General features: G+C 64.1%; 1 protein-coding gene across 2 annotated transcripts; it reads right to left on the reverse strand.

Moving 5' to 3' along the window:
* Positions 1-325: 325 nt before the first annotated feature.
* GANAB (glucosidase II alpha subunit) lies at positions 326-21,851 on the reverse strand. Of its 2 annotated transcripts, XM_082300464.1 has the most exons (25): positions 21,807-21,851; positions 21,133-21,222; positions 20,935-21,043; positions 19,956-20,083; positions 19,187-19,366; positions 18,863-18,916; positions 18,249-18,333; positions 18,054-18,138; positions 17,461-17,557; positions 16,352-16,532; positions 15,739-15,892; positions 12,600-12,835; positions 10,966-11,092; positions 10,475-10,554; positions 9,877-10,020; positions 7,701-7,797; positions 7,494-7,595; positions 6,110-6,353; positions 4,911-4,975; positions 4,711-4,787; positions 4,544-4,618; positions 3,889-4,002; positions 3,073-3,185; positions 2,064-2,164; positions 326-456 (listed from the first exon to the last, which is right to left on the reverse strand). In XM_082300464.1, the coding sequence occupies exons 1-25, from the start codon at positions 21,824-21,826 to the stop codon at positions 347-349; spliced, it is 2,868 nt and encodes a 955-aa protein (XP_082156590.1). In that variant the 5' UTR covers positions 21,827-21,851; the 3' UTR covers positions 326-346. The 2 variants fall into 2 exon arrangements, with proteins under 2 accessions (XP_082156590.1, XP_082156591.1); XM_082300465.1 differs by lacking the exon at positions 18,863-18,916.
* Between the last annotated feature and the right edge of the window lie 165 nt (positions 21,852-22,016).

Consider the following 22,016-nt stretch of genomic DNA (forward strand, 5'->3'; position numbering starts at 1 on the left):
CCAACCCCCCCCTCGACGCGACCCCCCCCAAATTTGGGGGGGGGAAAGGGAGGGGGGGGGCAGAGGCAGAATTTCCCCCCAAATTTGGGGAGGGGGATCCCCCCCCCCCATCCTGGGGGTTCAAGGGCCCCCCCCCAATTTGGGGGGAGGGGGCGGAATCACCCCTGCCCCCCCTCCCAGCCTCCAATTTGGGGGGCTCAGAGACCCCAACCCCCCCCCCAAAATCTGGGGTAAAACGGGGATGGGGGGGGGGGGGAGGGTGTGGGATTTTGGGGAGGGGGTTTCTGGGGGGCCCGGGGGGGGCTGAGGGGATTTGGGGGGGGGGTCCGGGGGCCCCCCCCGTCCATTATCGCAGCGAGATGCTCCAGTCGGCCCCGATGGGGACCCCCGGGCGCCGCAGGGTCAGCACCGAGCGCTCGGCGTCGTGGGCGAAGTGCAGCGGGGTCTGGGAGCCGTCTGGGGGGGCGGGGACCCCGAAATCCGGGCTCAGGGACCCCCAAAACCCCCCGGGACCCCAAAAACTCCCCCGGGACCCCAAAATCCCGGCTCAGGGACCCCCAAAAACCCCCGGGACCCCAAAAACCCCCCAGGGACCCCCAAATCCGGGCTCAGGGACCCCCAAAGCCCCCCAGGACCCCCCAAAATCCCCTTTTAACCCCCAAAATCCACCCCAAATTCACCCAGGACCCCCCAAATTTCCCCCCCGGGCCCCCCCTCACCGTCAGCGCTGAGCACGGCGCTCTGCGGCCGCCCCACCCCCGGATGAGACCCCCAAATTCCCCAAAATCCACCCCAAATCCCCCCAAAATCCACCCCAAATCCCCAAAAATCCACCCCAAACACCCCAAAATCCAGCCAGGACCCCCCAAAACCCCCCAAGAAACCCCAAAATCCCCCTCAGGCCCCCCCCGTGCTGAGCACGGAGCTCTGCAGCTGCCCCACCCCCCGGATGAGACCCCCAAATCCCCCCCAAAATGCCCCCAAAATCCCCTTTTAACCCCCAAAATCCATCCCCAACCCCCCCAAAATCCACCGCAAACCCCCCAAAATCCACCCAAACCCCCCAAAATCCACCCAGGACCCCCCAAATTTCCCCCCCGGGCCCCCCCTCACCGTCAGCGCTGAGCACGGCGCTCTGCGGCCGCCCCACCCCCGGATGAGACCCCCAAACCCCCCAAAATCCACCCCAAACCCCCCAAAATCCACCCCAAATCCCCCAAAATCCACCCTTCAACCCCCCAAAATCCCCCCCAAATCCCCCAAAATCCACCCCAAACCCCCCAAAATCCATCCAAAATCCCCCAAAATCCACACCAAATCCCCCAAAATCCACCCCAAACCCCCCAAAATCCACCCCAAATCCCCAAAAATCCACCTCAACCCCCCCAAAATCCACCCCAAACCCCCCAAAATCCAGCCAGGACCCCCCAAAACCCCCCAAGAAACCCCAAAATCCCCCTCAGGCCCCCCCCGTGCTGAGCACGGAGCTCTGCAGCCGCCCCGGCCCCTGGATGAGACCCCCCCAAAACCCCCAAAATCCCCTTTTAACCCCCAAAATCCACCCAAAACCCCCCCAAATCCACCCCAAATCCCCAAAATCCACCCCAAACCCCCCAAAATCCACCCAAAATCCACCCAGGACCCCCTAAATTTCCCCCCCGGGCCCCCCCCTCACCGTCAGTGCTGAGCACGGAGCTCTGCGGCCGCCCCACCCCCGGATGAGACCCCCAAACCCCCCAAAATCCCCCCTTCAAACCCCCCAAAATCCACCCCAAACCCCCCAAAATCCACCCCAAATCCCCAAAAATCCACCTCAACCCCCCCAAAATCCAGCCAGGACCCCCCAAAATCCAGCCAGGACCCCCCAAAACCCCCCAAGAAACCCCAAAATCCCCCTCAGGCCCCCCCCGTGCTGAGCACGGAGCTCTGCAGCCGCCCCGGCCCCTGGATGAGACCCCCCCAAAATCCCCCCTTCAAACCCCCAAAATCCACCCAAAATCCCCCAAAATCCCCCCAAAATCCACCCAGGACCCCCCAAATTTCCCCCCCGGACCCCCCCTCACCGTCAGCGCTGAGCACGGCGCTCTGCGGCCGCCCCACCCCCACGATGACCACTCGCTCCAGCCAGGCCGGGCTGGGCAGGGTCCCCCGGGGGTCAGCGGAGCTGGGGGGGCACAGAGGGGGCACGGAGGGGTCAGGGGGTCCCAGCCCCCCCCAAAACACCCCTGGGACCCCCCAAAATCCCACTCAGGACCCCCCCAAAACGCCCCCCCAGACCCCCCAGCGCTGGCACCGTCAGAGCCTGGGGACATTCAGGGGGGATTTGGGATTTTGGGAGGATTTGGGGGTCCCAGGGCGCTCCTGGGGCGGTTTAAGGGTGGTTTTGAGGGGTTTGGGGCTTTTTGGGGGGGTTTGGGTGCTTTGGGGCCGTTTTTGGGGTGTTTCAGGGCTGTTTTGGGGTGCTTTGGGACCGTTTCGGGGCCATTTTTGGGGTGTTGGGGGGCTGGTTTTGGGGTGCTTTGAGGTATTTGGGGTGTACTGGGGCCGTTTCTGGGGTGTTTCAGGGCTGTTTTGGGGTTTTTCGGGGTGATTGGGGTGTTTTGGGGCCGTTTCGGGGCCGGTTTTGGGGTGTTTTGGGGCCGTTTTGGGGTGCTTTGGGGCTGTTTCGGGGCTGTTTTTGGGGTGTTTTGGGGCTGTTTTGGGGCCGTTTTTGGGGTGTTTGGGCTGTTTTGGGGCCGTCTTTGGGGTGTTTTGGGGCCGTTTCGGGGCTGTTTTTGGGGTGTTTTGGGGTGTTTGGGGGCCGTTTCGGGGCCATTTTTGGGGTGTTTCGGGGCTGTTTTGGGGCGTTTTGGGGCCAGTTTTGGGGTGTTTGGGGCCGTTTCAGGGCCATTTTTGGGCTGTTTTGGGGCTGTTTTGGGGCCGTTTTTGGGGTGTTTCGGGCTGTTTCGGGGCCGTTTTCGGGCTGTTTTGGGGCCGTTTTCGGGCTGTTTTCGGGCTGTTTCGGGGCCGTTTTTGGGCTGTTTCGGGCTGTTTCGGGGCCGTTTTTGGGGTGTTTGGGCTGTTTTGGGGTACCTGGCCGTCAGGGTGCCGTTGGCGAAGCGGAACTCTCGGTGCAGGAATTGGTTTTTGGTGGCGTAGTCGAAGCTGACGCCGTCGTCCAGGTACAGCTCCCCCCACGCCGTGCCCTGGGGGGGGGAAATGGGGTTTGGGGGGGGTCCCAGGGGGGTCCTGGAGGGGTCCTGAGGGGATTTGGGGGGTCCCAGGGGGGATTTGGGGGGGTCCCAGGGGGGTCTGGGGGTGTCTCAAGAGAGATTTGGGGGGTCCTGGGGGGTTTTGGGGGGAGAAAAAAGGGGGGTTTGGGGTCCCAGGATGGATTTGGGGTCCCTGGGAGGGGTCTGCACTCACCTGGGGGAGGATTTGGGGTCCCAGGGGGGTTTTTGGGGTCTCAGGGGGGGTTTTGGGGTCTCAGGGGGGGTTTTGGGGGTCCCAGGGGTGGTTTTTGGGGTCCCAGGGGGGGTTTTGGGGTTTCAGGGATGTTTTGGGGGGTCCCAGGGGGATTTTTGGGGTCTCAGGGGGCTTTTGGGGGTCCTGGGGTGGCTTTTGGGGGTCCTGGGGTGGTTTTTGGGGTCCCAGGGGGTTTTTAGGGGTCCCAGGGATGTTTTTGGGGGTCCCAGGGGGATTTTTGGGGTCTCAGGGGGCTTTTGGGGGTCCTGGGGTGGCTTTTGGGGGTCCTGGGGTGGTTTTTGGGGTCCCAGGTTGGTTTTTGGGGTCCCCGGGGACGTTTTTGGGGGTCTCAGGGGGGTTTTTGGGGGTCCCAGGTTGGTTTTTGGGGTCGACGGGGATGTTTTTGGGGGTCCCAGGGGGGTTTTTGGGGATCCCCGCACTCACCTGGGGGCTCAGGGCCACGTAGAGGGTGAAGGGGTCGCCCCTCATGGCCTCGGTGGAGCGGCGGGGCCGGTCCCGGCGCGGGATCACCGTCCCGCCCCGCTGGAACACCGGGATCTGCGGGGATTCGGGCCCTTCTGGGGTCTCCAGGGGGGGTTTTGGGGTCCCAAACCCCTCCCCAAACCCTTTTAGCCCCCCCAAAAACCCCCCATGTCACCCCCAGAGCTCAGAGTCACCCGCACCACCCTCCCTGGGGGAGGATTTTGGGGTTGCCAGGGGGGTTTTGGGGTCTCCAAGGGAGTTTGGGGTCTCCAGGGGGTTGTTTTGGGGTCCCCAGGGGAAGATTTTTGGGGTCTCCAGGCGGTTTTTGGGGTCTCCAGGGGAGTTTTTTTGAGGTCTCCAGGGAGTTTTTTTGGGGTCTCCAAGAGATTTTTTCGGGGTCTCCAGGCGGTTTTTTTTTGGGGTCTCCCGGAGGATTTTTGGGGTCTCCACGAGTTTTTTTTGGGGGTCTCCAGGGGGGTTTCTGTGGCCTCCAGGGGAGTTTTTTTTGTGGCCTCCAGGGGAATTTTTTTGTGGCCTCCAGGGGAATTTTTTTTGGGGTCTCCAGGGGTTTTTTTTTGGGGTCCCACCCCCCTCCCCGACCCCCCGAGCCACGCACGGTGCTGAGGGTGACGGGCACGTAGAGGGTCTGGGGCGCGCGGTGCCGCTCGTGGCTCTCGTCGTCGTACCACACCTGGCACGGAGCAGAGACAGGGGGGGAGATTGGGGGATCCAGGGGGGTCCCAAACCCTAAAAAAAACCCCCCCAAAGCCCCCCCAGACTCACCTCGCCCTCCCCGGGCAGGTACACGTGGACCCCGCGGGCGCCCGGCTCCGTCACGGGGTGCACCAGGAGCACCCGGTCTGGGGGGGGGGACAGGGGGGTCAAAACCCTGCAAGGGACCCCAAAAGGGATCCCAAAAGGGGTCAGAGACCCTAAAAAGGGCCCTAAAAAGGGTCAGGGACCCCTCTCCCCCCCCCCCTCACCAATCATGTACTGGTCATCCATGGCGAAGGTGTGGGGATCGTCCGGGAACTCCATCCACAGCGGCCTGGGGGTCAGCGGGGCCGGGGTCAGCGGGGCCGGGGTCAGAGGTTTGGGGTCAGGGGGATTTGGGGTCAGGGGGGTTTGGGGTCAAGGAGTTTGGGGTCAGCGGGGCCGGGGTCAGGGGGATTTGGGGTCAGAGGTTTGGGGTTAGGGGGGTTTGGGGTCAAGGAGTTTGGGATCAGGGGGGTTTGGGGTCAGGGGGGTCAGGGGGGTTTGGGGTCAGAGGGGTTTGGGGTCAGGGGGGTTTGGGGTCAGAGGGGTTTGGGTTTTTTTGGGGGTATTCTGGGGCTTTTGGGGGTATTTCAGATGGGATTTTACAGCACCCTGGATGGGATTTGGGGTGGATTTGGGATTTTGAGATAGCCCTGAGCTCATGGCGGTGGCAGCGGTAGAAGGCCGAGTACCAGAGCGGCAGGAGGGCGATTGGGGCGCGTTTAGGGGATTTGGGGATGGATTTGGGGTTTTTGGGGTGGATTTGAGGTTTTTGGGGATGGATTTGGGGTTTTTGGATGGGGTTTTTAGGATGGATTTGGGGGTTTTTGGGGTGGATTTGGGGTTTTTGGATGGGGTTTTTGGGGTGGATTTGGGGTTTTTGGATGGGGTTTTTAGGATGGATTTGGGGGTTTTTGGGGATGGATTTGGGGTTTTTGGATGGGGTTTTTGGGGTGGATTTGGGGTTTTTGGATGGGGTTTTTGGGGTGGATTTGGGGTTTTTGGATGGGGTTTTTAGGATGGATTTGGGGGTTTTTGGGGTGGATTTGGGGTTTTTGGATGGGGTTTTTGGGGTGGATTTGGGGTTTTTGGGCTCGCACACCTCATGACGGGGACGCCGTGGCGGTGGCAGCGGTAGAAGGCCGAGTACCAGAGCGGCAGGAGGGCGATTGGGGCGCGTTTAGGGGATTTGGGGATGGGGTTTTTAGGATGGATTTGGGGGTTTTTGGGGTGGATTTTGGGGTTTTTGGGCTTGCACACCTCATGACGGGGACGCCGTGGCGGTGGCAGCGGTAGAAGGCCGAGTACCAGAGCGGCAGGAGGGCGATTGGGGCGCGTTTAGGGGATTTGGGGATGGATTTTGGGATGGATTTGGGGATGGATTTGGAGTTTTTGGGGTGGATTTAGGGTTTTTGGGCTCGCACACCTCATGACGGGGACGCCGTGGCGGTGGCAGCGGTAGAAGGCCGAGTACCAGAGCGGCAGGAGGGCGTAGCGGCGCCGCAGCGCGGCCCTGACGGGCGCCAGGTGCTCGGGGGGCAGCAGCCAGGGCTCCCTGCGCGCCGTGTCCAGGTGCGCGTGGGCGCGGAAGAACGGCTGGAACGCCCCGGCCTGGTACCAGCGCACCTGCAGCTCCGGGCCCGGGTTCTGGAAAAATCCCCCCACGTCCGCTGGCAACGGCGCGGGGAGAGCGGCGCGGTGAGCCCGGATCCCTCCTGATCCCGATCCCAGCCCGGATCCCTCCTGATCCCGATCCCAGCCCGGATCCCTCCTGATCCCGATCCCAGCCCGGATCCCTCCTGATCCCGATCCCAGCCCGGATCCCTCCTGATCCCGATCCCAGCCCAGATCATCCTGATCCCGATCCCAGCCCAGATCATCCTGATCCCGATCCCAGCCCAGATCATCCTGATCCTGATCCCGGCCCCATCCCAGTCCTGATCCCGGCCCCATCCTGATCCCGGTCCTGATCCCCATCCTGATCCCAATCCCAATCCCAACCCCAGCCCTGATCTCATTCCGGGTCCCATTCCCCGACCCCAATCCCCATGCTCCCAGTGCCTCCCAGTGCCCCCAGTGCCTCCCAGCGCCCCCAGTGCCTCCCAGTGCTCCCAGAACTCCCTGTGCACAGCACTCCCAGTGCCTCCCTGTGCCCCCAGTGCTCCCAGTCCATCCCAGTGCTCCCAGTGCTCCTAGTGCCTCCCAGTGCTCCCAGTCCATCCCAGTGCCTCCCAGTGCTCCCAGTCCATCCCAGTGCCTCCCAGCGCTCCCAGTCCATCCCAGTCCATCCCAGCGCTCCCAGTCCATCCCAGCGCTCCCAGCACTCCCTGTGCCCAGCGCTCCCAGTGCCCCCAGTGCCTCCCAGCGCTCCCAGTCCATCCCAGTGCTCCCAGTCCATCCCAGTGCTCCCAGCACTCCCTGTGCCCCCAGTGCTCCCAGTGCCTCCAGTCCATCCCAGTGCTCCCAGTGCCTCCCAGCGCCCCCAGTCCATCCCAGCGCTCCCAGAACTCCCTGTGCACAGCGCTCCCAGTGCCTCCCTGTGCCCCCAGTGCTCCCAGTCCATCCCAGTGCTCCCAGCGCTCCCAGTGCCTCCCAGTCCATCCCAGCACTCCCAGTCCATCCCAGTCCATCCCAGTGCTCCCAGCACTCCCTGTGCCCAGTGCTCCCAGTGCCCCCAGTGCCTCCCAGCGCTCCCAGTCCATCCCAGTGCTCCCAGTCCATCCCAGTGCCCCCAGTGCCTCCCAGCGCTCCCAGTGCCCCCAGTGCTCCCAGTGCTCCCAGTCCATCCCAGCGCTCCCAGTTGGGCTCACCCCCGCAGAAGGCCAGCCCGGCCAGCCCGAAGCTCAGGCACATGGGGATGGAGATGCGCAGGTGCTCCCACTCGGCCGTGTTGTCCCCGGTCCAAACCGCGCCTGGAGGGGGCCGGGGGGGTCAGGGGGGGTCCCCTTGATCCCGAAGGGCCCCCCCAGGATCCCGGGATTTGCCCGAACTGCCGGGATTTGCCCCCAAATCCTCACCGTAGCGCTGGGAGCCGGCGAAGAAGGCGCGGCTGAGCACGAAGGGCCGGAGCCGCCCCCCCGAGCGCCGGATCTGCCCCTCGGCCGTGGCCTTGTGCTGCAGCGGGGAAAAGCGGGGTCAGCGACCCCAAAACGGGGTCAGGCACCCCAAAAACGGGGTCAGCCACCCCAAAAACGGGGTCAGCGACCCCAAAAACGGGGTCAGGCACCCCAAAAACAGGGTCAGCGACCCCAAAAACGGGGTCAGGCACCCCAAAAACGGGGTCAGGCACCCCAAAAACAGGGTCAGCGACCCCAAAACGGGGTCAGGCACCCCAAAAACGGGGTCAGCGATCCCAAAAACAGGGTCAGGCACCCCAAAAACGGGGTCAGCGACCCCAAAACGGGGTCAGACACCCCAAAACGGGGTCAGCGACCCCAAAAACAGGGTCAGCGACCCCAAAACGGGGTCAGGCACCCCAAAAACGGGGTCAGCGACCCCAAAACGGGGTCAGGCACCCCAAAAACGGGGTCAGCGATCCCAAAACGGGGTCAGCAACCCCAAAAACGGGGTCAGCCACCCCAAAAACGGGGTCAGCCACCCCAAAACGGGGTCAGGCACCCCAAAAATGGGGTCAGCGACCTCAAACAAGACCCCAAAGGGATTTGGGGGGGTCCTAAAAGGGTTTTGGGGGGACCTGAAGGGGTTGAGGGGCAAATGAAGGGGGAACTGGGGGGGAATGAGGCGGTTTGGGGGATCCTAAAAGAGTTTGGGGGATCCTAAAAGAGTTTGGGGGGTCCCTGTGGGGTTTTTGGGGGGGGTCTCACCACGCAGAGCCCGTAGAGGTTGTGCAGCCCCCAGGGCTCCCCCCCCCCAAATTCACAGGGACATCCCCCTGCCCTGAGGGGCTCGGGGCTCTCTGGGGGGTTTGGGGTTTTTTTGGGGATTTGGGGTTTTTCTGGGGATTTGGGGTTTTTTGGCGTTTGGGGTTTTCTTGGGGGTTTGGGGTTTTTTTGAGGATTTGGGATTTTTTGGGGAGTTTGGGAGTTTTTGGCATTAAGGGTTTTTTTGGGGGGTTTGGGGTTTTTTGAGGGTTTGGGGTTTTTCTGGGGCTTTGGGGTTTTTTGAGGGTTTGGGGTTTTTTGAGGGTTTAGGGTTTTTTGGGGGGTTGGGGTTTTTTAGGGCTTTGGGGTTTTTCTAGGGGTTTGGGGTTTTTTTGGGGCTTGGGGTTTTTTTGGGAATGTGGAGTTTTTTGGCGTTTGGGGTTTTTCTGGGGATTTGGGGTTTTTTGAGGGTTTGGGGGTTTTTTGGGGATTTGGGGTTTTTTGGGGTTTTCTTGGGGGTTTGGGGTTTTTTTGAGGATTTGGGGTTTTTGGGGGGGTTTGGGGGTTTTTGGCGTTAAGGGTTTTTTTGGGGGTTTCTTGGGGGTTTGGGGTTTTTTTGACGATTTGGGGTTTTTTGGGGTTTGGGGTTTTCTTGGGGGCTTGGGGTTTTTTTGAGGATTTGGGGTTTTTTTGGGGATTTGCGGTTTTTGGGGGTTTGGGGTTTTTTAGGGGCTTGGGGTTTTTTTGGGGCTTTGGGGTTTTTTTGGCGGTTTGGGGTTTTTCTGGGGCTTTGGGGTTTTTTTGGGGTTCGGGGGTTTTTTTGGGGGTTTGGGTTTTTTTGGGGGTTTGGGGTTTTTTGGGGTTTGGGGTTTTCTTGGGGATTTGGGGTTTTTTGGGGGTTTGGGGGTTTTTGGCGTTAAGGGTTTTTTTGGGGGGTTTGGGGTTTTTTGAGGGTTTGGGGTTTTTTTGGGGATTTGGGGTTTTTTGGCGTTTGGGGTTTTTTTGGGGATTTGGGCTTTTTTGGCGGTTTGGGGTTTTTCTGGGGGTTTGGGGTTTTTTTGGGGCTTGGGGTTTTTTTGGGGATGTGGAGTTTTTTGGCGTTTGGGGTTTTTTGGGGGTTTGGGGTTTTTCTGGGGATTTGGGGTTTTTTGGGGGTTTGGGGGTTTTTGGCGTTAAGGGTTTTTTTGGGGGGTTTGGGGTTTTTTTGAGGCTTTGGGGTTTTTTTGGGGCTTTGGGGTTTTTTTTGGGCGTTTGGGGTTTTTTTTGGGCGTTTGGGGTTTTTTTGGGCGTTTGGGGTTTTTTTGAGGATTTGGGTTTTTCTGGGGGGGTCTGGGGGGGTCTCTCTCGGGGGTTTTTGGGGGGGGGGTCTCACCACGTAGAGCCCGTAGAGGTTGTGCAGCTCGCGGTGCTCCCAGCCCCCGAAGTGCCGCGCGTCCTTGTGCATCGTCACCTCGGGGCCGCTGAACACCGACGGCTCGTTCATGTCATTCCACGTGAACAGAGCCTCCGTGGAGCCCTGCGGGACCCCAAAAATCACCGGGGACACCCCAAAAATGTGATGAGAGGAGGAGGATTTGGGGGGAGGGGGGGGGGGTGTGGTTCCTAAAATCCTCAGGGGATTCCCCTAAAATCTCAGAGATCCGAACGGGCGGCGGGAGAGGAGGAAGGGGTGAAGGGGAAAGGGGTGAGGGAGGGTTTGAGGGGGGGTTTTCCCAAAATCAGGGGGAGTTTGGGGCTCAGGGGGTGCCCCAAATTTAAGGGGAGGTTCCAAAACCTCTGTGGGATCCCCCAAAATCACGGGAGCGGGGGGATCCCCAAAAAAGCCCTGAGGGAGGAGGAACGGGTGAAAGGGAAAGGGGTGGGGAGGGGGTCCCAAGGTTTTGGGGAGGGGGTCTGAGAATGATTTGGGGATTTAGGGGGGGGTCCCCAAGGCTCTGGGGGGGTCTGACAGGGATTTTGGGGGTCCCCACCTCGTACTGGTCGAAGGCGAACATGTTCGCCCACCACTCGCGCATCTCGGGGTTGGTGAAGTCGGGGTACGCTGAGGAGCCTGGGGGGCACGGGGGGGGTTGTGATCCCTCTGGAGACCCCAAAACCACCCTAAAATCCCCCTAAACCACCCCAAAATCCCCACAAAACCCCCCCAAAATCCCTCCCCAGCCCCACCGGCCGCACCAGCGCCGACCTTTGCAGCCGTCGCCGTTCTCGGTCGAGATGCGGAGCTGTGCGAGCACCCCCAGCCCCAAACCCCCCAAATCCCCCCAAAACGCCCCAAAACCCCTCCAGGACACCCCAAAACCTCGCCAGGAGCCCCCAAACCCTTCCCCAGCCCCACTGACCCAACCAGCACCAACCTTCGTCGCCGTTGCCATCAGAACTCCCCGAGCACCCCAAACCCCCCAAAATCCCCCCCAAAAAAATCCCCTCAGGACCCCCCCAGCCCCTCCCCAGCCCCACTGACCGGGCCAGCACCAGCCCTCGTAGTCGTTGCCGTCCTTGGTTTTGACGTAGAGGCCGCGGGCCCGCAGCTCCGCGTGCACCCGGTACCCCCCGTCCACCTTGATGTGCGGGTCCACGATGCTGACCATCTGCGGGGCCGGCAGCGGGGCCTCAGCGGCCACGGAACGGCCCCAAACCGTTCCCAAATCGTTCCCAAACCGTTCCCAAATCGTTCCCAAATCGTTCCCAAACCGTTCCCAAATCGCTCCCAAACCGTTCCCAAACCGTTCCCAAATCGTTCCCAAATCGTTCCCAAATCGTTCCCAAACCATTCCCCAACCATTCATTCCCAAATCGCTCCCAAACCGTTCCCAAACTGTTCCCAAATCATTCCCAAACCGTTCCCAAATCGTTCCCAAATTCCCATCCTGATCCTGAGCCCCAGCCCAGATAGAAAAACCCACCCGGAGCCAGCGGCCTGGAGCAGCCGCCCCCTCCCCCACTGTCGGTGCCCGGGCAGGGGGGACCCCAATTCCCGATCCCATCCCCAATTCCCGATCCCATCCCCAATTCCCGATCCCAATTCCCGATCCCATCCCCAATTCCCGATCCCGATCCCAATTCCCGATCCCAATTCCCGATCCCAATTCCCGATCCCATCCCCAATTCCCGATCCCATCCCCGATCCCATCCCTGATCCCAATTCCCAACCCCGTTCCCATCCCCACCCTGTCCTTGCGGGCCGTCAGGCGCTCCTGGTGATCCCAAATGAATCCATTCCCGTTCCCAACCCCATCCCAACCCCGTTCCCATCCCGTTCCCATCCCCACCCTGCGCTTGCAGGCCCCCAGGTGCTCCAGCACCTCCCGAGGCTTCGGGAACTTTGTAGGATCCCATCCCAACCCCAATCCCACCCCAAACCCATCCCAAACCCAATTCCAATCCCAATCCCACCCCAAACTCACCCCAAACCCACCCCAAACCCTTCCCAACCCCATTCCCAGCCCCGTTCCCATCCCCACCCTGCGCTTGCGGGCCCCCAGGTGCTCCTGGTGATCCCAAATGAATCCATTCCCGTTCCCAAACCCACCCCAACCCCAATCCCACCCCAATCCCATTCCCAAACCCAATTCCAACCCCAATTCCAACTCCAAACCGACCCCCCAGGCACTCCTGGGGATCCCAAATGAAGCCGTTCCCACTCCCAACCCCAAGCCCACCCCAAACCCATCCCAACCCCGTTCCCACCCCATTCCCATCCCCACCCTGCGCTTGCGGGCCGCCAGGCGCTCCTGGGGATCCCAAATGAAGCCATTCCCGTTCCCAAACCCATCCCAATCCCACCCCAAACCCAATTCCAACCCCAATTCCAACCCCAAACCAACCCCCCAGGCGCTCCTGGGGATCCCAAATGAAGCCATTCCCGTTCCCTAAACCCATCCCAAACCCATCCCAACCCCAATCCCACCCCATTCCCGTTCCCAACCCCATCCCAACCCCGTTCCCATCCCCACCCTGCGCTTGCGGGCCGCCAGGCGCTCCTGGGGATCCCAAATGAATCCATTCCCCTTCCCAAACCCATCCCAACCCCATCCCAACCCCAATCCCACCCCATTCCTGTTCCCAACCCCGTTCCCACCCCGTTCCCATCCCCACCCTGCGCTTGCGGGCCGCCAGGCGCTCGAGCATCTCGCGGGGCTTGGGGAACTTGGCGGGGTCCCAGGTGAAGTAGCGCTTGCCGTCGGCGTGCTCGATGTCCAGCCACAGCACGTCCAGGGGCAGCTCGTGCTCCTCGAAGCCGCGCTCCACGGCCTCCACGTCCGCCTCGTCCTGGTAATTCCAGCGGCTCTGGTGGTAGCCCAGGGCAAAGAGCGGCGGCAGCGCCTGCGTGCCTGCGGGGCGGGGCAAACGGGGATGGGGGCGGCGGAAATCCCAGGAAACAGCCCCAAAAAATGGGGATGGGGGTGGTGGAAATCCCAGGAAACAGCACCAAAAATGGGGATGGGGGCAGTGGAAATCCTTGGGAAACAGCACCAAAAATGAGGATGGGGGCGGTGGAAATCCCAGGAAACAGCACCAAAAAGGGGGATGGGAGCGGTGGAAATCCCAGGAAACAGCACCAAAAAGGGGGATGGGAGCGGTGGAAATCCCTGGGAAACAGCACCAAAAATGGGGGTGGTGGAAATCCCAGGAAAGAGCCCCAAAAATGGGGATGGGGGCGGTGGAAATCCTCGGGAAACAGCCCCAAAAATGGGGATGGGGGTGGCGGAAATTCCAGGAAACAGCCCCAAAAATGGGGATGGGAGCGGTGGAAATCCCTGGGAAACAGCACCAAAAATGGGGGTGGGGGTGGCGGAAATTCCAGGAAACAGCCCCAAAAATGGGGATGGGGGCAGTGGAAATCCCAGGAAACAGCCCCAAAAATGGGGATGGGAGCGGTGGCGGAAATCCCAGGAAACAGCACCAAAAATGGGGATGGGGGTGGCGGAAATCCCTGGGAAACAGCACCAAAAATGGGGATGGGGGTGGCGGAAATCCCAGGAAACAGCCCCAAAAATGGGGATGGCGGAAATCCCATGAAAGAGCACCAAAAATGGGGATGGGGGTGGCGGAAATCCCAGGAAACAGCCCCAAAAAATGGGGATGGGGGTGGTGGAAATCCTCGGGAAACAGCCCCAAAAATGGGGATGGGGGGAGCGGAAATCCCAGGAAAAAGCCCCAAAAATGGGGATGGGAGCGGTGGAAATTCCAGGAAACAGCCCCAAAAATGGGGATGGGGGTGGGGTGGAGGAGGGAAATGCCCTAGAAATGGGAATGGGGCAGAAATCCTCAGGAAACAGCCCCAAAAATGGGGATGGGGGTGGCGGAAATCCCAGGAAACAGCCCCAAAAATGGGGATGGGGGTGGCGGAAATCCCTGGGAAACAGCACCAAAAAGGGGGATGGGGGCGGTGGAAATCCCAGGAAACAGCACCAAAAATGGGGATGGCGGAAATCCCATGAAAGAGCCCCAAAAATGGGGATGGGGGCGGTGGAAATCCCAGGAAACAGCCCCAAAAATGGGGATGGGGGCGGTGGAAATCCCAGGAAACAGCCCCAAAAATGGGGATGGGGGCAGTGGAAATCCCAGGAAACAGCACCAAAAATGGGGATGGGGGTGGCGGAAATCCTCGGGAAACAGCCCCAAAAATGGGGATGGCGGAAATCCCAGGAAAGAGCACCAAAAATGGGGATGGGGGCAGTGGAAATCCCTGGGAAACAGCACCAAAAATGGGGATGGGAGCGGTGGAAATCCCAGGAAAACAGCACCAAAAATGGGGATGGCGGAAATCCCACGAAAGAGCCCCAAAAATGGGGATGGGGATGGCGCAAATCCCAGGAAACAGCCCCAAAAATGAGGATGGGGACAGCAGAAATCACGGGGATGGCGGAAATTCTCAGGAAACAGCCCCAAAAATGGGGATGGGGATGGCGGAAATCCTCGGGAAAGAGCCCCAAAAATGGGGATGGGAGCGGGCTGGAGAGGGGAAATCCCCTGGAAATGGGAATGGGGCAGAAATCCTTGGGAAAGAGCCCCAGAAATGGGGATGGGGCAGGGCCAGAGAACAGAAAACCCCAAAAAGAGCCCCAAAAACGCAGATGCGGCAAAACCGCCCTGAAAATCCCCCTAAAAAACGGAATAGAGTGAGCCCCGAAGGGCTACAGGAAAAAAACTTCCAGCGTCCTCATCCCTGTCCCCAATCCCTGTCCCTGTCCCTATCCCAGTGTCCCCTTCCCTGTCTCCCTGTCCCTGTCCCCAATCCCTGTCCCCATTCCTGTGCCCATCCCTGTCCTCACCCCCACCCCGCTGTCCCCATCCCAGTGTCCTTGTCCCAGTGTCCCCATCCCCGTCCCCATCCCCACACCACTGTCCCCGTCCCAGTGTCCCTGTCCCGCTGTCCCTATCCCCACCCCGCTGTCCCAGTGTCCCCATCCCCGTCCCAGTGTCCCTATCCCCACCCCGCTGTCCCAGTATCCCCATCCCCGTCCCAGTGTCCCCATGCCCACCCCACGGTCCCAGTATCCCCATCCCTGTCCCAGTGTCCCTATCCCTGTCCCAGTGTCCCTGTCCCTGTGTCCCCGTCCCTGTCCCTGTGTCCCCGTCCCAGTGTCCCCATCCCTGTCCCAGTGTCCCTGTCCCTGTCCCAGTGTCCCCATCCCAGTGTCCCCATCCCTGTCCCAGTGTCCCTGTCCCAGTGTCCCCGTCCCCACCCCAGTGTCCCCGTCCCCACCCCAGTGTCCCCATGCCCACCCCGCTGTCCCAGTGTCCCTGTCCCAGTGTCCCCATCCCTGTCCCAGTGTCCCTGTCCCAGTGTCCCCGTCCCCACCCCAGTGTCCCCATCCCAGTGTCCCCATGCCCACCCCGCTGTCCCAGTGTCCCTGTCCCTGTCCCAGTGTCCCCATCCCTGTCCCAGTGTCCCTGTCCCAGTGTCCCCGTCCCCACCCCAGTGTCCCCGTCCCAGTGTCCCCATGCCCACCCCGCTGTCCCAGTGTCCCCACCCCGTCCCAGTGTCCCCACCCCTGTCCCAGTGTCCCCGTCCCAGTGTCCCCGTCCCAGTGTCCCCATGCCCACCCCGCTGTCCCAGTGTCCCCGTCCCTGTCCCAGTGTCCCATCTCTGTCCCAGTGTCCCTGTCCCAGTGTCCCCATCCCTGTCCCAGTGTCCCTGTCCCAGTGTCCCCATGCCCACCCCGCTGTCCCAGTGTCCCCGTCCCTGTCCCAGTGTCCCTGTCCCAGTGTCCCCGTCCCCGTCCCGTACCGGTCAGGGCCCCGTACTGGGCGCAGACGTCGGCGGGCGCCGGCCCCAGCAGCAGGAAGACGTCGATGACGCCGCTCTCGGACATCCAGCGCACCTCGGTCTGGGGGGTCTCGCCCCCTCCCTGCATGTAATCCAGCAGCTTCCCAAAAAGGGTCTGGGGGTGGCACACGGGGGGCAGAGCGGGGGTCAGGGACCCCAAATCCCCGCTGGGATAAGCACAGACCCCCAAATTCCCCCCAGGAACCCCCAAATTCCCACTGGGATAACCAGAGACACCCCCCCCTGTAATCCAACACCTTCCCAAAAAGAGTCTGGGGCTGGGAAAGACACTCAGGACCCCCCCAAAACCGCTTTAAGAACCCTAAACGTCTTTTAGGGATCCCTCAGAGTCCCTCAAGACCCCGCAAATCCTCTCCAGGCACCCCAAATATCCCCTAGGCCACCCCAAATCCCACCCAGGACCCCCCCAGGATGACCCCCCCCCAGGACCTTGCCGGCCGTGTTGGAGCCGACGTCCACTCAGGACCCCCCCAGGATGACCCCCCCAGGACCTTGCCGGCCGTGTTGGAGCCGACGTCCACTCATGACCCCCCCAGGATGACCCCCCCAGGACCTTGCCGGCCGTGTTGGAGCCGATGTCCACCCAGGTCTCGGCGGCGTTGAGCCAGAAGATGCCGAGGCTGAGGCGGGGCCGGTGGGCGAGCAGCAGCGGCACGGAGCCGTACAGGGCCATGGGCGTGAACAGCTCGTACTGGAACACGTCCAGGTTGTACAGGCGGTACGGGTCACCCCCCCTGGGCACAGGGACAGAGCAGGGTCACCCCCCCTGGGTCAGGGATGGGTCAGGGTCACCCCCCCCCCCGGGTCAGGGTCACTGCCAGGGGGGCAGGGATGGGTCAGGGGTCTCTGCCAGGGGACTCAGGGATGTCCCCTTGGCACCAGGGTCACTCCCCAGGGCTGTCCAGGTCCTCTCTGCTGGGGACAGCTCAGGGACAGCCCCGTGAGCTCAGGGACAACCCCAGGGTGGCACCGGCACCCCCCAAAGCCACGGTCACTGCCAGCCCCGCTGGCCCTGCCACCCCGCTGCTGGCCCTGCTGTCACCATCACCCCGCGGTGCCGCTGCCCTCCCCCGGTGCCAGCCCGCCCCCGGTGCCACCATCACCCTGCCCCCGCTCCCGTGTCCCCACGGCCTCCCTGTCCCTCCGTGTCTCTGTGTCCCAGCGTCCTCCCAGTGTCCCCAGCGGCCCCCAGTGTCCCCCCAGTGTCCCCGTGGCACTCCCCAGTATCCCCAGTGTCCCCCAGTGCTCCCAGTATCCCCCAGTGTCCCCATGACGCTCCCCAGTGCCCCCATGACACTCCCCAGTGCCCCCAGTGTCCCCAGTGCCCCCACTATCCCAAGTGCCCCTGTGACCCTCCCCATTATTCCCCAGTGTCCCCAGTGCCTCCCCAGTGCCCCCATGACTCTCCCCAGTGTCCCCGTGACCCTCCCCAGTATCCCCCAGTGCTGCCATGACTCTCCCCAGTGCCCCCAGTCCCCCCCAGTGCCCCCATGACTCTCCCCAGTGCCCCCAGTGCCTCCCCAGTGCCCCCCCAGTGCCCCCATGACTCTCCCCAGTGCCCCCAGTGCCCCCCCAGTGCCCCCATGACTCTCCCCAGTGCCCCCAGTGCCCCCCCAGTGCCCCCATGACTCTCCCCAGTGCCCCCAGTGCCCCCGCCCTCACTCGGTGGGCCGCAGCCGCAGGCTCTCGGCGTGCTCGGGGATGCCGTACACGTGCTCGAAGCCCGGCAGGGAGAAATCCAAGCCCACCGAGGTGGGTCCTGCGGGGGGAGAGGGAGGGAGGGACGGCGTCACTGGGGTGCCCAGTGTCCCCCCCAGTATCCCCAGTATGCCCCAGTGTCCCCCCCAGTATGCCCCAGTGTCCCCCAGTGTCCTCCCCATGTCCCCCAGTATGCCCCAGTGTCCCCCCCAGTATCCCCAATATGCCCCAGTGTCCCCCCCATGTCCTCCAGTATACCCCACTGTCCCCCCCCAGTGTCCCCCAGTATGCCCCAGTGACACCCCCAGTGTCCCCCCCAGTATGCCCCAGTGTCCCTCCCGTGTCCCCCAGTACACCCCAGTGTCCCCCCCAGTATTCCCCCCAGTATGCCTCCAGTATCCTCTCCCAGTGTCCCCAGTGTCTTCCGCCAGTGTCCCCCCAGCCCCCCAGTCTCCCCAGTCCCCCACTCTCCCCAGTCTCCCCACTCCCCCCACTCTCCCCAGTCTCCCCAGTCCCCCCCAGTCTCCCCAGTCCCCCCAGTCCCCCCAGTCCCCCACCGTAGGGTTTGCTGTCCGTGTGTGTTTTGAACGTCTCCTCCCACGCCCCCGGCTCCTCCTCAGCCTCTGCCGGGGGCTCCTCGGCCTGGGGGGGGCGGGGGGGGGGCAGGAAAATCCCGTCAGCAACGCAGGGACCCCTCCCCAAAACAGCTGGGGGGGCTCTTTTGGGGTGTTTCCCCCCCCCCCCCCCGGCACCTTCTCGCTCCGGGGGGCGCCGGCGCCGTCCTCGGGCCCCTCCTGCGCCGCCCCCTCCTCGCCCGGGGGGTCCTTGGGGGGGTCCCTGTGGGAATTTGGGGTCCTGGGGTGCCCCGGGGGGGGGGGGGCAGGGACACGGGGCACCCCCAGCACCCCGAATTTTGGGGAGGGGGAGGGAGGGGGGGACATAGACCCCCACCCCCCCCCAGCTGCTCCTGCCCGCTCGGGGGGGGGTGGGGGGGACTCCTCATTTTTGGGGTGCACAGACCCCCCCTGGCTGCACCTGACCCCTCAATCTGGGGGGGGGGCACAGACCCCTCCCCTCCCCCCAGGCTGCTCCGGCCCCCTCCCCAATTTTGGGGGCTGCTGGGACCCCCCCCCAGCTGCTCCTGCACCCCCACCCCTTTTTTATTTTTGGGGGGGGGGGGGGGATTTGACCCCAACCCCCCCCCCCAGCTGCTGCTGCCCCCTCCCCCCACAGCCTGAACGAGGGGGGGGGGGGGGTCCAAGGAGCCAGGGCAGGGTGGGGTGGGGGGGTTGCCCTTTAGAGGGGGGGTCCGGGGGGTGGAGGGGAAATTGGGGGGGGGGGGGGCACAGCAAATCCATGGATTTACCTACGGAAAAGGCTCTTGATCTTATCCCACACAGAACTAACTTTATCCGCCAGACTGGGGGGGTGGGCGGGGTGAGGGGGGGGCACCAAAACAGAAACACAGACACGGTCAGCGCCGCCCCCCCCGGCCCACGGGGACCCCCCCTGCGCCTCGGGGGGCGACCCCCACCCCCCCCCCCCCCAAAAAAAAGCGCTGCCGGCCCCGCTCCCGCTGCAATCCAAGTGAGGGGGAGGGGGGGGGAAAGAAGGGGAGAGGGGGTTTTGGGGTAATTTTGGGGGGGGAGGGGGGTTTTTTTTTTTTGGGGAGGGGGGGGGGGTCACTCACGAGTCCCGGCGGCGCCGCTGGTGCTCGAAGACGAGGAGGCCGCGGGCGTTGACGCTGCAGAGCAGCTCCCGCTGCCGCAGCAGGTCCAGGCGGAACGGGCGCTCCGTCACCAGCAGCCGGTGGCCACCGGGGCCCAGAGACAGCTCCAGGGTGCCCTCGTCACGGCCCGTCACCTCCAGCCTGGGGACAGCGGGATTTGGGGGGGTTGGGACACCCTGAAACCACCCCTGGGGCACAGGGACAGGGCCAGGGTGTCCCCTTGTCACCTCCAGCCTGGCGGCAGCGGGATTTGGGGGGGTTGGGACACCCCGGAGCCATCCAGGACCCGTGTGATTCCCCCCCTGGAACACAGGGATGGCTCCAAGGTGCCCCCTTGTCACCTCCAGCCTGGGGACAGCGGGATTTGGGGGGCTGGGACACCCCAGAACCCCCTAAATCTGTGTGATTCCCCTCTAGGGCACAGGGATGGCTCCAGGGTACCCTCACCCCATTCTGCCACCTCGAGGCTGGGGACAACGGGATTTGGGGGGGTTGGGACACCCCAGAACCATCCCCGGGCACAGGGACAGCTCCAGGGTACCCTCACTCCATTCTGCCACCTCCAGCCTGGGGACAATGGGATTTTGGGGGGTTGGGACACCCCAGAGCCCCCCAGGACCCGTGTGATTCCCCCCCAGGAGCCCAGGGCCAGCTGCAGGGTGCCCCCCACACCCAGGGCGCCGCGGGCATGGGGGTGACCGGCAGTGACCCCCCCGCGGTGGCCGCTCACCTCTCGGCCGGGGGCTCCCCCAGCAGCACGTCGGGCACCTGGAAGCGGGGCCGGAGCGGGGCCAGCTCCGAGATGCGCAGGCGAGTGACGTTCCCTGAGAGCCCCCAGACCTCCAGCAGCAGCGGCACCTGCCAGGGCACGGGCACAGGGTCAGCCAGGGGCACCCACACCTGGACAGGGGCACCCACAGCCGGACGGGGCACCCACAGCCGGACAGGGGCACCCACACAGCCCTGGGGTCATCCACACCTGGACAGGGGCACCCACAGAGCGCTGGGGTCACCCACACCCGGACAGGGGCACCCACACCCGGACAGGGGCACCCACACCCGGACAGGGGCACCTGGACAGCCCCAGGGTCACCCACACCTGGACAGGGGCACCCACACCCGGACAGGGGCACCCACACCCGGACAGGGGCACCCACACCCGGACAGGGGCACCCACACCTGGACAGGGGCACCCACACAGCCCTGAGGTCATCCACACCCGGACAGGGGCACCCACACAGCCCCGGGGTCACCCACACCCGGACAGGGGCACCTGGACAGCCCCAGGGTCACCCACACCTGGACAGGGGCACCCACACCTGGACAAGAGCACCCACACAGCCCCAGGGTCAGCCACACCCGGACAAAGGCGCCTGGACAGCCCCAGGGTCACCCACACCTGGACAGGGGCACCCACACAGCCCTGGGGTCATCCACACCCGGACAGGGGCACCCACAGAGCCCCAGGGGCACCCACACCCGGACAGGGGCACCCACACCCGGACAGGGGCACCCACACCCGGACAGGGGCACCCACACCTTGGAAAAGCAAGGACAGCGCTCGGGTGGCACTGGGCAAGGTGGGCACGGGCATGCAGTGACCTCTCCTTGACCTGAGTGTTCCCTCACCCGGGTGACCTCACTGACCAGCTGGATCCTGTGCCCATCTGACCCCCCCGTGCCCCCCCAGTGCCCCCCTGCCCCCTCACCTGGGTGGCCTCATTGACCAGCTGGATCCTGGCCACGTCGGGGCCGAGCTCCAGCGACTCCAGCAGTGCCCGGTACGGCGAATTCCCGGGCTGGAGGCGGCGCTGGCGCCTGCGGGAGGGGACGGGAGGGGAGCGGGGCCCTCAGTGCCCCCCCCGGGCCCTCAGTGCCCCCCCCGGGCCCCGGTGCCCCCTCCCCACCTGCAGAAGCCGCTCTGCTCGCACGTCTTGAAGTTGCTGCGGTCGACGGCGAGCGCGGCCCCGAGGCACAGAGTCACCCACAGCGGCCACCTGGGGGGCACGGGGGGCTCAGCGACCCCCGGAACGCCGAGGGGGGGTGGGGGGAGGGAAGGGGACCCCCCCAAAACCCCCCTGAGGTGGGCATGGGGGGCTTCAAGGAGCCCCGAATGGCATCTGGGGGGCACCGCGGGGGCACGGGCACCCCAAACCAGCGGGGAGGACACGGGGGGGGCGCTGGGGGGGGTCAAAGCCGGGGTAGGGACCCCCCCCCAAAGGCGCGGGGGGGGCACAGGGACCCCCCAGCCCCGCCTGGAGGCAGCACGGGGGGGCCACGGGGGAGGTCACAGAGCACATGGGAGGGGGGAGGGGGGTCCCGGGGGGTTCTGCAGGGGGGGGGTCCCACAGGGGCTGGGGGGGGAGGGTGGGGGGGGGCTGTGGGGGGGCTGGGCCGCAGCCCAGGCCCGGGGGGTTGGGGGGTCCCGAGCACCCAAAGCCCGGCCGGAGGGTCCCGGGGAGGGTCCCGGGGGGTTCTTGGGGCGGGGGGTCCCGTGGGGAGGGCGGGGGGTGACCCTGGGGGGGGGTCCCAGGGGGTGGGGGGGGGTGGGGGGGGGGTCGGGCCCCTGGCGCGCGCTCACCGCCCCGGCGCCGCCGCCATCTTGAATCCGGCCTGACCCTTGACCCCGCCCCCGGCCCGACGCCGCCGCGTCCCATTGGCTGCGGAGAGCCCCGCCCCCCGCCCCGCCCCCTCGCGGGGGTTCCCGCCTCACCTGGTTGCCGGGGAGACAAAAACCCCGCCTCCCTCGTTTTGATGAGCGACGGCAGCGTGAGCCAATCAGAGCGCGGCT

This window comes from Coloeus monedula (assembly GCF_965178545.1).
Source record: "Coloeus monedula genome assembly, chromosome: 39".
In the NCBI taxonomy this organism is placed as follows: Eukaryota; Metazoa; Chordata; class Aves; order Passeriformes; family Corvidae; genus Coloeus; species Coloeus monedula.